The sequence below is a fragment of the Oreochromis aureus genome, linkage group 22 (genome assembly GCF_013358895.1).
Source record: "Oreochromis aureus strain Israel breed Guangdong linkage group 22, ZZ_aureus, whole genome shotgun sequence".
NCBI lineage: Eukaryota > Metazoa > Chordata > Actinopteri > Cichliformes > Cichlidae > Oreochromis > Oreochromis aureus.
Window position 1 is genome coordinate 34,008,905 of NC_052962.1, and position 14,867 is coordinate 34,023,771.

General features: G+C 37.5%; 2 protein-coding genes and 1 long non-coding RNA gene across 4 annotated transcripts; all 3 read left to right on the forward strand.

Moving 5' to 3' along the window:
- The first annotated feature begins 1,564 nt into the window (after window positions 1-1,564).
- LOC120435551 lies at window positions 1,565-4,850 on the forward strand. Its single transcript, XM_039605336.1, has 7 exons — window positions 1,565-1,732; window positions 1,901-2,093; window positions 2,279-2,350; window positions 2,747-2,818; window positions 3,648-3,753; window positions 4,325-4,395; window positions 4,476-4,850. The coding sequence occupies exons 1-7, from the start codon at window positions 1,665-1,667 to the stop codon at window positions 4,848-4,850; spliced, it is 957 nt and encodes a 318-aa protein (XP_039461270.1). The 5' UTR covers window positions 1,565-1,664.
- Window positions 4,851-5,794: 944 nt separating this feature from the next.
- On the forward strand, window positions 5,795-7,361 carry LOC120435455. Of its 2 annotated transcripts, XM_039605116.1 has the most exons (4): window positions 5,795-6,500; window positions 6,586-6,717; window positions 6,789-6,836; window positions 6,958-7,361. In XM_039605116.1, exons 1-4 carry the CDS (start codon window positions 5,888-5,890, stop codon window positions 6,987-6,989), a joined length of 825 nt encoding a protein of 274 aa, XP_039461050.1. In that variant the 5' UTR covers window positions 5,795-5,887; the 3' UTR covers window positions 6,990-7,361. The 2 variants fall into 2 exon arrangements, with proteins under 2 accessions (XP_039461050.1, XP_039461049.1); XM_039605115.1 differs by having other exon boundaries at window positions 6,789-7,361.
- Window positions 7,362-8,967: 1,606 nt separating this feature from the next.
- On the forward strand, window positions 8,968-10,958 carry LOC120435833. The gene is made up of 2 exons (XR_005609955.1): window positions 8,968-9,070; window positions 10,363-10,958. It is a non-coding gene; the product is annotated as an uncharacterized LOC120435833 (long non-coding RNA).
- The last annotated feature ends 3,909 nt before the right edge of the window (window positions 10,959-14,867 follow it).

Consider the following 14,867-nt stretch of genomic DNA (forward strand, 5'->3'; position numbering starts at 1 on the left):
GCTGCAATACTTAAATATCTGTGGTCTAATCTATTTTTATTCACCAATCTCATTGTAGCAATAATATGCCTTTTTGGTCCAAGTTAATTATTTGAATTTTAAAACTCTTTTAGCCAAATAACTTTGAAGTTGTTACTAAAACTCGTCATCCCCATTTACTACTTTTGTTTCATTCTTTAAAAATTTAGAAGCATAAATATCAGTCTTTTGGAAAAATTACATTTTATACAGTATTATTAAGTCTACATATTTCAAGTGAGTTATGTCAGAATGCACTAGAGCAATTTAACTCTATTACATCATAGCATTCTATTTGCAAGAATCCCAGTGTTAATCCACTGTTCTTGGCCAATGATATCCACTCCTCAGCACTATGGGGGCGCTAATGTACATCTACGCTGGTTGCCAACCACCATGAACATTTAAAGAGCAGAAGAAGAAGAAGAGGACACTAAAGAGTTCAGGTGCACGACATGAGGATTTAATGAGACAGCTTTTATCTTACTGCTTTCGTGGAAGATCAGGTGAGAACCATACAAATTCCCTTACACATGATGTTTATATAAATATATTCATCCAATAAAGCAAAGTAATATAGGTTATTATATTACGTTCGGATACACCAAAGCATCTAATTTTTGACAGTTTAGCTAGCCAGCATGCTAGTAGCAAAAGTTTGACATTCTGTTGCTGTTGGTTTGATTAATTTTGGTTTTAGCATCACAAAACTTGTGGTTTTAAAACTAGTGAGATCTGTTTTCAGAAAATATTTTACAAATGAAACAAAAACTGTAGGACAAATATGCTTATTGTTCAACCATACTAAATCATTATTTTAATTTATAACTTTAAGAAATATAAAAGGTTAAGGAAATGTGGATATGAAACTGCAAATCTTAATGAGTTAATTAACCTTAGACCAAATAAAATATACGAAACAGAACTTCCACAGGTAGGGCATGCAGCCTCTGACACACAGTGATACAAGATAGGAGGAACTGTTGGGAAACACAGATATTTGGAACCTTTAGGGGAGCTCTCCCCAACATAAATAGATTTTTCGATCTGTTTATTTCTATGTCTACATACATTTTGTAGTATAATGTGTTATTTCTAAAGTCATTAATACCTGATCTTTGCAGGGGATGGCGGCAACAAGGCCACGGAGAGCTAAAATAAATCCCAGACAAGATGCTAGGTATTACTGCTCCTTAGGTGAAGACAAGGCAGGATTTGATGTGAGGTATATTGATTCATTTAAAGGTGAGTTGATTCCAAAGAATGCAGTCAGCTTCTCAAAATAGAAATTTTTATGTTTTTTGTAGTTTTTTTTTGTAGCATACCATGCATGAGAAAATTAATAATCACGAATATAATTATACTTGTTTTATTATTATTATTATATTTCTATTTTTTCCTTGTCTTTCCCCAAGGAATTATGAACATGTTACATGTTCCAAAATAAATAATACAATATAATCAAATAAAAAACATATTTAAAAACAAGAAGGATTTTAATTAAATGGTTTATAGTTTATTGCCCAATTTGTTTTTGATGTGTGTCTTTAGGTCGCGGTGTGTTCAGCTGTCGGTCATTTCAAAAGGGAGATTTTCTTTTTGAGTACAGAGGACAAATCATAACTAAAGAGGAACAAGAAAACCGAATGAAACTTTACCATGATGCACTCAAGGTTTTCATATTTGATTTCAAGTTCAATGGAAAACAGTTATGGTATGTAACTGCTTTGATAAAGGATAAAATACATGAGGTTTACAAATTATAATATTCAAATAATATTTTGAATTGAATATTAAAATGTTATTCAGACGTTCTACAACCTAATATACTTAATGACTTTCTTTACAGAGTGTAATTGTTATTGTATACTTTTTGTTTTAGTGTTGATGCTGCCAGAGAGGACGGCTCACTTGGCAGACTTGTAAATGACGATAATGTGAATCCAAACAGTAAAATGACAGTTACCAGAGTGGATGGAAGGCCCCATCTCTGTTTGTTTGCAATCAAAGATATTGGTCCAGGAGAAGAAATCACCTATAACTATGGTGATTCCAACTGGCCATGGAGAAGCAAGGTATAATGTAAATAGTACAGTATAAGTATAAATAGTATTAAATGAATAAAGGCTATACTGAAAAGTATGCATACACACACGGGTCCTGTGTAATACTCAACTGGACAGGTCCAGACATTAGGAGGACTGTATTCATCTTGGCTAGACCCAAAGACTGCCATTCATTATTCATGCTTCTTCCTTAGAAATCCAACATGGTGGCATCTCAGGCTGTGGATGAGAATGCAGCCAGTTCCTCTCCTAACGAAGCAACAAAGGTAAATTGGAGTTTCAGTGTCAGATTGTTTTAGTTGTAGACTGAGGTGCTAGTTATTAGGCAGTATTGAGGTATGTGGGTCCTTGGTTATCTTGACCAAGTAAGATGCACGCATTAGAAGGACTGAGATTTGAAACAGGAAGTATAAACAACTGAGTTCTACCTACAAGTGCGCCCACACACACGGGTCCTGTGTATTACTCAACTGGACAGGTCCAGACATTAGGAGGACCGAGTTTAGAAATGAATTCAGATCAATGAGAGTTACTCTGGCAATTGTGCATACACACACGGGTCCTGTGTATTACTCAACTGGACAGGTCCAGACATTAGGAGGACTGTATTCATCTTGGCTAGACCCAAAGACTGCCATTCATTATTCACGCTTCTTCTTTAGAAATCCAACATGGTGGCATCTCAGGCTGTGGATGAGAATGCAGCCAGTTCCTCTCCTAACGACGCAACAAAGGTAAATTGGAGTTTCAGTGTCAGATTGTTTTAGTTGTAGACTGAGGTGCTAGTTATTAGGCAGTATTGAGGTATGTGGGTCCTTGGTTATCTTGACCAAGTAAGATGCACGCATTAGGAGGACTGAGATTTGAAACAAGAAGTATGAAACCCCAACCCTAAATCTGGTTTGCATAAAGACGTAGTTCTCGGCTTGGTTGAAATGAACTCTGATGTAGTTAGATCGCATATTTGAATTTCAGCTGATCAAGGAGCAAGAATGAAGCTTACTATAGCAAGGAGCATGTAAATACAACCGAAACAATCGCTAAACTCTTTCCTGTTAATGCTAAGCACATTTATGTAACATTGTTGTGTAAAGGCCATCCGTTATGTCTTGATGGATTCATGACTTCATGATTTAATTATACTTTTTTACACTCCCAGTCAAAACTTTGGACACATCTTCTCATTTCAGAAAGAACAAATTGTAAGTCTAATCTTTTTTGGGGGTTGTGGGTCCACAATGAATTTTCTTTTCATTGTGGTTTTGTAATATATACCATAATATAAAACCTAGAAGAACAAATTGTTTTGAAAATTGATCTATATACAGCAGATATTTTTCCCTTTAAATTTTGCATTGCAAAAGTTACAAAAATTGATTTAATAGTTTTAGTAACACTTGAACCTTTTTTTTTTTTTTTTTTTTTTTTTTTTCCGTCCTTAACTCCTTTTTAAAGAGGAACCAAAACAACTATTTGGTTGTGGTATTTTACATCACAAAAGTATGAATTTTGTTTTTGATTACACTGGTTTTTTTTTTTTGTTTTTTTTTTTTTACCAAACAGGACTGCGATCATGATCTAGTCCCTGACGAAATGTCAAGTTTAGAAAAATGTTTTGCATGTGGAGGACCTTTTTCGCCTCTGAAATGGAGTGGTGTGAGATGTGAAGGTAATTATTTAATTATGGAAGGTTGGGTACATTAGAATATCTTAAATATGATCCATAAGGAACACTATAAAAACTAATCCATAAGTAAATATGATATATGTTCATAATGAACCTTTTACATCTGCACTTTTTACATATTTACTTACCATGTCATTATTAAAGCTGCTATACCCAATTTGCAAAAACAAGTTAGCTTAACATATTTTTTTTCATGTTCATAACAACATTTTAACAAAGCATAGCTATAAATGTTGTTTGGAGATTAAAGAAAAAAAAAATGAAGTGGTTCTGTTGCATTTGTCTAAAACCATCAGCCAATAACATGGCTCAGTCCAGAAAAACGATAGAACAGTCTTACCTGACTCCTTAAATTCTACATTAACATGGCTCCACCACACTATGCACTGGCCTGTTTAGCAGCAAAGCACACCAGGGGTGTGGCCTATGGATAATATCCAATGGGAGGGGGGAGCCTTCTTGACTGTGTTTATGCTTCCATCTAGCCTGTTTTTAAATTGGGAAAGCGGCTTTAACTACCTTTCTTTTATTAACTTAATTTTTCTCTGTCTAGTTTGCTACCAGTCCTGGCACAAAAGATGTTATGTTAGCCACAAGGTGAACCTCACTGAACCTCTTCCAGAGGTAAGTGTTTTTGCAGAATTCTTCTCAGTAAAATATGTAAGGTAAACAAAGTCTTACTTTGTGTTTTTGATTGTTATTAGGTCTTTAGTGAAGATAGTTCAAGTGAGGGGGCTTCATCAGAAGAGGAATATGTGCCAGATTCTATAGCTGACTCAGACAGCTCATGGGACAACAAATCAGAGCCTTTAAATATAAGTTGCAAACAAGTACAGAACTCTGAGATCTCCAGCAGTCAATCTGCTTGCAAAACGAAAAGACCTCGCCTAGAAAGTTTTTTAGAGAGAGTAGGACAAAGAATTTCAGAAGATGCCGAATCAATATCTGAAGATGGAATTGGCACAAGACAGCTCGACGTATCAGGGGTTATTGCCACAGCAGAAAAGTCTGATGCTGAAGGCATTGTTGATGACTCTGATACTACGGCTGAAGATTCCTTAAAACATCCTCCTCACTAAGAAACAAAACATACTGCTACATTTGTGGAAAACTACAGACAAAGTTTACACGTCATTTAAAACTCATGAGAAATCACATGCAGATGTTGCTCGAGTTTTAAGTCTTCCCAAGAAGTCCAAAGACCGTTTGAAAATGCTTTCTAAGCTGCGAAACAAGGAAACCACAGACATAACTCGGAGGTCATCGCAAGTGGGATTGGATCATTAAAAACCAGACGCACATCAAAAAAACCCTACAAAGGAAAAGACTATATTCACTGCATTTATTGCGAGGCATTATATCTTAAAAGAGATCTTTGGAGACATGTTCGTAAATGTTCTTCAAAACCAGTGGAGGCCAATTCAGAGGGGGACGAAAAAGGTCTTGTCCCTGGCCTGTATGAGTGAGTCAGCTCTGTGTCAGCAAGTTTCCCCCGGTGTTTGGAAGATATTAGCTGTCATGAAAGATGATGAAATAACTTCTACTGTGCGAAGTGACTTCTCTATTCTTCAGCTTGCTCAATCATTCTTTAACAAACATGGGAAAGATCCCACCAAATTTGACTACATTCGCCAGACACTCCGAGAATGTGGAAGACTTCTGCTCACACTTCGGAAAGAATGCTCAATACACACTTTTGAGGATGCTGTAAGACCTGCAAATTTCAATGTGGTTATCAAAGCTGTTAAGAAGGTGTCTGGGTATGATGAAGAAAAGAACTGCTACTCGACTCCAAGCCTTGCTTTAAAGTTGGGACACTCACTGCAGAAAGTCTGTGATATTATACATTGCAGAGCACTGATGGCAGAAGACAGTGCACTGATAAAGTCAACCCAGAGTTTCAAAACCCTTTATGCTACAAAGTGGTCAGAACTCATCTCCCATACTGCATTAACCACACTAAACGCAGCGGCACTTCAACAAGCCTTCCACACTTCCTTTCACAGAAGATGTTCAGCGTCTTCATAGACATCTGGAGAAGACTACAGAACAAGCACTGAAGGACTTGGAAGAGCATAGTTCACCAAAATCATACAGTGAACTTTGTAAAGCTACCATGGCAAATGTAATACTATTTAACAGGAGAAGAGGGGGAGAAATTTCAAAGATGACACTGAATGGCTTCCAGGAGAGAGACACTAGTACCCTGCACAAGGATGTTGCATTTGGACTGACAAAATTTGAACTTTACCTTTGTCAACACTTCAGTCGTGTAGAATTGAGGGGTAAACGAGGACGCAAGGTTGCAGTGCTACTTTCACCAGACATGGTGAATGCCATAACACGGCTGACAGAGAAAAGACAAGACTGTGGTGTTCTGGCAGAAAACATATTCCTGTTTGCCAGACCTCATTGTCTGACTCCCTACAGAGGACAGGACTGTTTGAGGATTTATGCGACTGAATGTGGGGCTGAAAACCCTGAACACCTACGTTCAACGCAGTTGCGCAAACATGTCGCAACTTTGTCTCAGATCTTAAACCTCAAGAATCACGAGTTAGACCAAGTTGCCAACTTCCTAGGTCATGATATTCGTGTTCATCGGGAATATTATAGACTTCCAGAGGCTACTACCCAGCTTGCCAAAATATCCAAACTACTGATTGCCATGGAGAAAGGGTCTCTCAAAAGCCTTCAAGGCAAAACACTTGAAGAGATTGAAATCGAAGGTAAAGTGGTGTTAAGGTTAAGAATTATACACGTTTCCTGCACTATAACCTTATAATTCATTAAGACAATCTTTTATTTTGTTAGATAACCTACAGTTGACAGATTCAAGTGAAGAAAGTGAGGTTGGAGCGGAGCGTGAGGAGGTTGGAGCGGAGCATGAGGAGGTCGGAGCGGAGCGTGAGGTCAATGAAGGAAATCTTGTATATCCACAGATTGGTAAGTACAATGTGATTAGTCTCAACTTTGTTCAATTTATGAAATCACATGACTAATAGACTTTATTACAGATTCTATAGATACTAGAATGATGAAGAAAGTTGTCAAGGAACCTCCAGGTATGTGTTTGTCATCATTTATTGAAGCTTTTACCTTTGTAACTACTTCCTAGACACTTTTGCTATCTTTGCTATCTTTATGTAAAAAAAAAAAGATAATTCATTACTATCATTTTTCCAGTGATTGTTACCTTTGTCCAAATGGTAATTTAAAGAAAGTCAAGGATCTTTCTAAAGACCAGCTCAACAGAATAGAAAGGTCAGTTTTGGAGGATGGTCAGGTAGGAAATGCTAGTTTGAACAGGTGATTTTGAGCTGTGATTTAAAGTTCTAGAGAGAATCTAATGAGCAGAGGAAGTTCCAGAGGGTGCAATTAGCAGTGGCAAAGGATTGTACCCTCAGATTTATGATTTTGATGATGGGGGTAAGGAGGTTAGTGTTAGCAGTGTTGTGGGAGAGTGACAGTAAAGACAATCCCTCAGGGTGGTGGGGGCGAGGTTGTTGAAGGCTTAAAAGTTGATTAGGAGTTTGCACTCAATACTATAGTCAGTGTGCAGCCAGTAATGTTCTTTTTAGGATGTGGTGATATAGTCTCTAGAGTGAGTGCAGTAGAGTAAGGGGCAGCAGAGTTCTTAATAGATTGCAGTTCTTGGAGGTGAGTTTGGGAAAGCAAAGATGCTGGGATTCTTTTTGAGGGTGGAGAGAATGGATAGGATTAGGAAGAACAATATCATTGGGACTGCACATGTTGGAAAAAATGTCTACATTGTTCTACATTGGCCAGGTTGAGGTTGTGTTGGGCATGTGCAAACAAGGGACAGTGAGGAAGGTTTGTTGAAGGATGTTAGAAAGGAAGCTGCCCTGCAGGAGACAGAAGGAGATGAGATTAATCAAGAGAGATGAAAATAGTTGGTGTGTGGAGGGCTGATCTACTACTCTTTATTTACCTGGTTTGCGCTTCTGAAGTATTCCTCTACGCTCTCATCCTCTTTCTACAGTAAATCAGTGGTGAGTGGAAAGTTGACCAGTCACGGAGTAGTGATGGGTCGTTCATGAACGAAATGGCTCTTAGAGCCGGTTCTTTGAAGTGAACGATGCGAGCCGGCTCCTTATTGGGAGCCGTGGATTTTTTTTTTACTTTCTCTTTCTCCCTCTCTCTCACTTTTTCGCTGCACGTCAGCCTTGTGTTTGCGCTGAGTAGAGACGGGAGGGCGCAAACAGAGCCTTGCGTTTGCACCCCTCCCGCCTCTGAGCAGAGGGAGGAGCTAGGGGCGGTAGTTACACTCGCAACAGCAGTAGCACACGAAAAGAGCAGCAGGGAGAGAGAGAGAAAGAGAGCCGGGAGCAACAACAAGAGACAATGTCGTCACATTAGAGAGGTGGAGTAAAGAAAATGAGTGACACCAAGAAAAGAAGCAAAATCTAGAACCATTTAAATTTTACTGACAATACATAGGCAGAGTGTAGAGTCTGCAAGAAAAGGATATCATATAGAGCCGGTGCACGGGCACCTGAAAACTGTCCACTCATCAGTGCGATGGGAAGATAAAACACAGTGAGTTAAGTGTGATATAAGTGAAGCTGCCAGTGTGTCTACCCACTGAGCTGAGCACTGGGCACTTGGTATTTTTAAATTTAAAGTTTAAATTTTAAAAGTTAAATTGTAAATGGTAGGTTTTTGTATTTTATAATTTATTTTTTAAATTTTATGTGGAGTGAATAAATAAAAGCATATTTATATAATGAACATATATACATAGAAAACACGTTTTTAAACATTAGTAATTCATTTTGTGCATAATTTTATATTGTTGTTAATAATAAATGAATGAAAGCAACAAAACAACCTGAAGAGCCGGTTCGGGAGCCGAAAGAGCCGGATCTTTTAGTGAGCCGAGCGAGAGAGGCGGATCTCTAAAAGAGCGGAAATCCCATCACTACACACGAGTCTTGTTTGGAGAAAAATTCAGCCTTGTATCTTTTAATATCAGCTGTAATAGCTCTAGCCATATTCCACATTCACATGTGTCACCTTAAACTAAAAGTCATAGTTTGCGACTCTGGATTTATCTTAGAAACCATATTCAAGATTTCAAGGTCCATTAGTTGCTTGACCACATTCAGGAGCATTTGACATTACATTATAAGAGATTTAATACAACAAATATATGCTTACTGTTTTGTTTTGTTTTTCAGCACAAAGTAAAATGGAGCGGGTAAGGTCATTGAACCCAACAGAATACTAAACAAGGAGATGAAGCCAAGCAGTAAGAAGAAAACAAATAAACAATCTGGTAAATGGTGACATGCATACAAAAGTCACTTAAGCACAAATGTAAACTTCATGCATTTTTTGAACCCAGTTATCCACACCACCCAAGCCAGTATGGTGACTATGCTCATCTTTCTGCCAGGGACCGTACCATAATTCTACAACTTGGTTAGACAATTATATTAACCTACTTGGTAAGGTAAAACATAAATCACATTCAATGTGGAACAATACCTTGTATTAAGTAATGGGATAAATGTTTAAATTACTTTCCCTATGCCTGTTTTAATCTGTAATACATTTAAATACTTATCATTTTCAAAACAGCAATGCACCAAAACAATTAATAAACAAAGCAATGAGAACATATTATGATTTGGGTTTTTAATTTTGAGGATTCCTCAACCATTGGGCTTCTACATTATCTCCATACTCTGAACATCATCTTATTCCCATAGGCAGAATCTGGATAATATTGGAAAATTTGGGCTGGTTTGGCTAATTGTGGGCTGTAACCTGAACGTCTTGAAGAAAATTATGTTCACTGAAAAAACCTGAAGGCCCACCTCATGGTCAGGCAGGGTCCACCCTTGTTTTTAAATAAACATTTGAGTCAGACAGTTATATATGAAATGTTTGAGTATATGTTATACATTTCAAATATTACAATATCATGCTATACATGTTTTTTGTTGTATAACGGTGTGTGGAATAAAATGCTCTCCATCCATAGTGATTTGCCATAGCTATTTATTGGAATTCTGACTTAATGTGGGCCACCTTTCAGAATTTTACATTTAAATAAATGTATTCATCCATTGTAATAAGTATTTAAACAGTCAGCATTACAGGATTTATACCAAAGAAACACTGTTACAACAAATTCACCTTAAAGGGGACATATTATGCAAAACCCACTTTTTTTTGTTGCTTTTGTATGTATATTTGGTTATGAGTTGCCTCCCGACTCCTTAAGTGTAGGTTTTCAACAACTAAAAAAGGAGCTCTTTTAGGTCCCAGGTAGTGTATTTTGCACAATCCAGCATAATCACAGCCTCAGCACCTGTCCTCGTGGACAATGCAAAGGCCGTCTTTGGGCTGTGTAGTATAAACACTAACTGTTCTTAGCAGGGCTGTAAAACTAGTGTGTGCAGAACTCAATTCTTCGGCTTATTTGAAGGAAGCCGATTATCGCCATTATATTTTTGCATCCTACAACCATGTCAACTCACACAATTGAGCATAATACGTCCCCTTTAATTTAAAAATTGTTTAAAAAGTAGTTTGTTTACATTTATTTTTTTCTGCTTCTAGCTTCTCTGGAAAATGCAAGGAGGGTCAAAAAGCATCCTTGGTCTCCCACGGAGGTTGCTGCGATAATGAAGTATTTTGGCGAACATATCAAAAAAGGAAAACTGGCCACTATTATCGAATGCCAGCAATGCAAAACTGCAGAAGATCCTGCTCTGGCTGGTCGTTCTATTCAAAACATCAGAGATTTTGTGAGGAATCGGGGCGTGTCGTTGAAGAAAAAAGAAAATCCTATGTAGAGGAGTCTACATAACTCCAAAGTACTTCTTGGAGGAGTTACAAAAGATATTTTGTATGTTTTGGTTTCTCATTTATTTATTTTAGAATTTTACTATTAGAAGATTGGTAAATTCATTTTGTTGACACTGTTTTAGTGCATCTGATCTAAGAGGACATATAATTTTATATTGCCAGTTATTTTCATTTCTGTTAACAAAACAATCCTGTTTTTGTAAAATGCACTCAATTTGTTCCTTTTATTCACCTGTTGCCCTTTTAATACACACAAAATACATGTTTGTGTATGTGTATGGCCTTTGTCCTGTTAATAAAGTTAGCCCTGACAATTACTGTTCATGTCAGGGGGAGGAGCCAAGTTACCTAATTAGTGTTGTCCTCTTATTACACCATGGTGTCAGGTTCTTATATTTTGAGTTCTGGTGTGTTTTTCACAATTTTGAAGTGAGATTTGTGTTGTACAACTCAAATGGGATTTTTAAAGATGCACTTCATCTATCTAGCACAAGCGGAAAGGGGGGTCCGTTTAGTGTTATGCGGGTTATACCAGTTATGTGGGAACCCTAGCTGGTTGGTGATTGCTGGAGGTCTATCACTGAGTGAATTCAGTTGCAGACAGCATGATAGATGAAAAACCTGCTGATTGCTCTGCAAGCAGATTGTCTGGAAACACTAGATGTGATGCAAAACAGAGAACGTTCACCTTCAAAGTAAGAGTTGTTACTCAGCACTGCAGCTGACACGATTAAAAAGGTTAATCAAAACTTTTAATTTGAAGGTAAATGCTCTCCATTTCCAGTTTGTGTCACACTTTTCATGGTTTCATTACTATTCAGAGAGTAGCTGGTCAGTGTTTGCAGACAAGTTAAAGTCTTCCATGCAAACTCTAGGTGGCTGCAACAATCTGCCAGTGACCAAAATAATCACAGGGGGGTTTTCGGGAAAGGGTTGGGGAATACACACTGATCCCTTCTCAGAAGGGCTTTGTTAGGTTTAGAAAAAGATTAAAAGTTGAGTTAAAACAGAGCCCAACAAAATCTTAAAAAAAAAATCTTACAAAGCTCCAGTTTTCTAGGATTCCCATTCCTGAAATATTCTCAGAAAAAATATCTGAAAAGACTTGGTTGTGCTATAAACGGTCGAACCTTCTTATTGTTGATATTTGGTGCTGACTTTTCTATTTGTTGAGCTGCTACAGTGTTTTTTTGCAAAGCCCTCATAGTGTTGATGCTCGTCGGAGCCGTCTCGAGCTTGATCACCTGACATGGTGAAACAGATATGTTTTCCTTTTTGTTTTGCTTCTACGGATGCATCGAGGACAACATAGCTGACTGTAGGGCAGAAATTTTGCAGAAGGCTGAATTTCCATACTAGAACAGTCATATCTGCTATAACATGTTCCCATCTCTCTATTAAATGAAATAGCAGCATGGCAGCTTGGTGTTTTGCACTGTTGCCTGACATTAAGAGGATCCTGGGTTGAAATGCATATAGGACCCATGCTGTGTTTTTGTAGATTTGCTTTCAGTGCTTTGGTTTGTCCTCTCATTGAACAACATGCTACGGTAATACTGTGTATTTAGGCCCAAGGCACTTTAGCAGAAAAGATCCCCAATCAGGAGTTTCACTTCCTGGTAAAATGAAAGTTAAAGAAATAAAGGTTTGTATACTTTATAAATCTGCATTCACTGCAAGATTATTTCTGGATGAGGTTGAACTTGATCCCACCAATATTCCATAACAAATCCACCATTAAACTTTGTAGTGGTTCATGGATCATTACCCTGGTAATACGGTGCAAAGTGGTGCGATCGTATCTAAAAGTGCTCTCATTTATTTATATGATCATTGGCCGAACATGTCCAAAATATATTTCAGAGTTAAAACTCCCAAAGGTTGTAAACTCTTATGAGGATAGGCGAACATTTCCTGCATCGATTATAGATCTAACACGCGTCTGTGATAGTTTGTTTACCGCATCTGTAGAATTTTAGTTCAGCCTGACCAATTTCAGAGCACAGCTCCCTGGGAAACAATTCAGCACTGAGTGGATTATCCTGCGGTCAAATAAAGCGAAAGTAAATGGGACCAGAGGGAACGCTATAAGCGGAGAGTTAGGATACGCCCCGAGTTCGTCTAATTGGTCCACAGGGAGCAGTTAAGGGTGCCTTACTGTGAAACAGAGACCTCTGAACAAGGAAACAGGGCAACTTCAAACATCGTTTAAAATACTGGCCTATATTAACTTTCAGAGTCTGATTTGTTTTGAGGGCAGAGAGTCGACACCCACCAGTGTGAACGTGGCTTCAGTCTCAGTTTGTGTGCAGTTCAGTGTCATTTCTTATCCAGGCTGTAGCAAACCGGGGTCATGGGAGCTATTTTGTTCACAAATGTGGGACAGGTGTGTTTTAGCTAATGAGCTGAGAGACAGCACACAGTTTCATTTGATGCATAGATTAATATTTTTTCTCTTTTGACTTTTATTCATGTTTTTGGAACTACAAACATCCAAACTACAAACTTCACTATGTTGCACTTTGGCTCCATTTCATGTTGATTTATCTTTATAACACCAACAAACAAATAACAGTTTATGAAAAACAAGTGCACTTTATACATATTTAAAAGGGTGAGATGGTGAGTCAATAAAAATTTAATTTAAAACCTACATTCATATTTAAATATTTATATTTAAACACAGTTTTTGATAAATCCATGGGCGCTAAAACCAAACTTAACGGGTAAACTTCTATCTTTGCCCTTTTAAGGTAAGGTAGAGTCTGCTAATCCAAAAGAAAGCCTTTCTTCTTGTGTCCAGCAGTGGTGTGTGTTAGATATGAGAATGTATTCCAGACCACCTGCACAAAATGACCCAGAACAGAAGAGTTTATGGATAGAAAGTGATGGATTATCGATCCCTGAATTCATATGAGAGCCAAGAAGAATGAAATGAAATCTTGCTTGGAGCAAAACCATATTTAGCTACCCTGAAACATACGATGTGTTAGTCCATCGATCAAAACTTTTCAATTTTACTTCTGTCTGTGCGTGTGAGCCAGAAAGTTTTGGCTTCTAGCTCACAGCTAAACACTCAGTAATTCACTAAAAACAGATGGTCAGTATAGTTCGTTTTAAATGTTACCTAAACAGTAGAAAATGGAGTTTTTCTGGATTATTTTCAGCAGTTTATTAATACAGGTTTGCTTTTAAAATGACTACTTTCAACAGCAAAGTGAATGTGCAGGGGTTAAAGTGGGATTTGGCAGGTGGGAGAACCTGAGGCTGGGTGTGGTGGTGGGGAAGAGAATTACTTACAAAACAAACTGTTATGTGAACTCCAGCAGATTTTTCATTACACACAGGCTGTGATCAACATGATATTCCCACATTACCAGATACATACATTTCATTGTACTTAGATATAGATGCCTTAGTGTAGTGCATCCCTGCAAACTTTATCATAGTACTGCAAACTAACCTTCGCCTGGTATCTTTGTGCAACCTTTGAATAACACGAGTATACTAGTTTAGCATGAAACTTCACAAAAACATAATTAAACCACAAATCTTCTAAGTTATGAATCCAAAAAACCGATTTAGAAATAATAAGATGAATTAGGCAATTACCTAGAACATTAAAATTCCTAGTTTATGTTTTTTATATAATTTTTGACTCGCTGAGGAGTGATTACCCATCGAAATAATCTCTCTCTTTTTAAATATATATTTTCCTCCGTCTCTCAGTGTGGTACATTAATATTTGTTTCTCTACCTTAGGAACACAGCAGCTGTACTTTAAGCTCGCAGAAACATTTTGTATGTTTGCAGATATTTGTTTAAATTTACAATAAATGTTACTTGCCACTTAAAAAAAACTGTTACTCTATTTATGCTTTAGTAGCTAACTAGATGCTTCAACTTTACCATGAACCTGGATGAGAAAGACAGATGTGTTAAAGGTGAGTGAGCAAAATACAAAATGCTCAAAGCTTCTAAACCAGGATTTCACAAACCGCTGGGTGATGCCGGGGTTGCTGTGGCATCCTTTGGTTAGGATACATCACTGGTCCATTTGACCATTTGCTGAGACTTGTTGCCTCAACTTTTAATTGAATATGAACCACAGTGAGCAAACGACGTGCCATTCACAGCTGAATGTAGAGTTTCAATCAAATGTGACACAATGACGAATCACCAAAACTCTGTTTACAAGCCCTGATTCATTTTAAATTAGGCAGTAATTAGACTAACAAGCCCAACAAAATAAATGT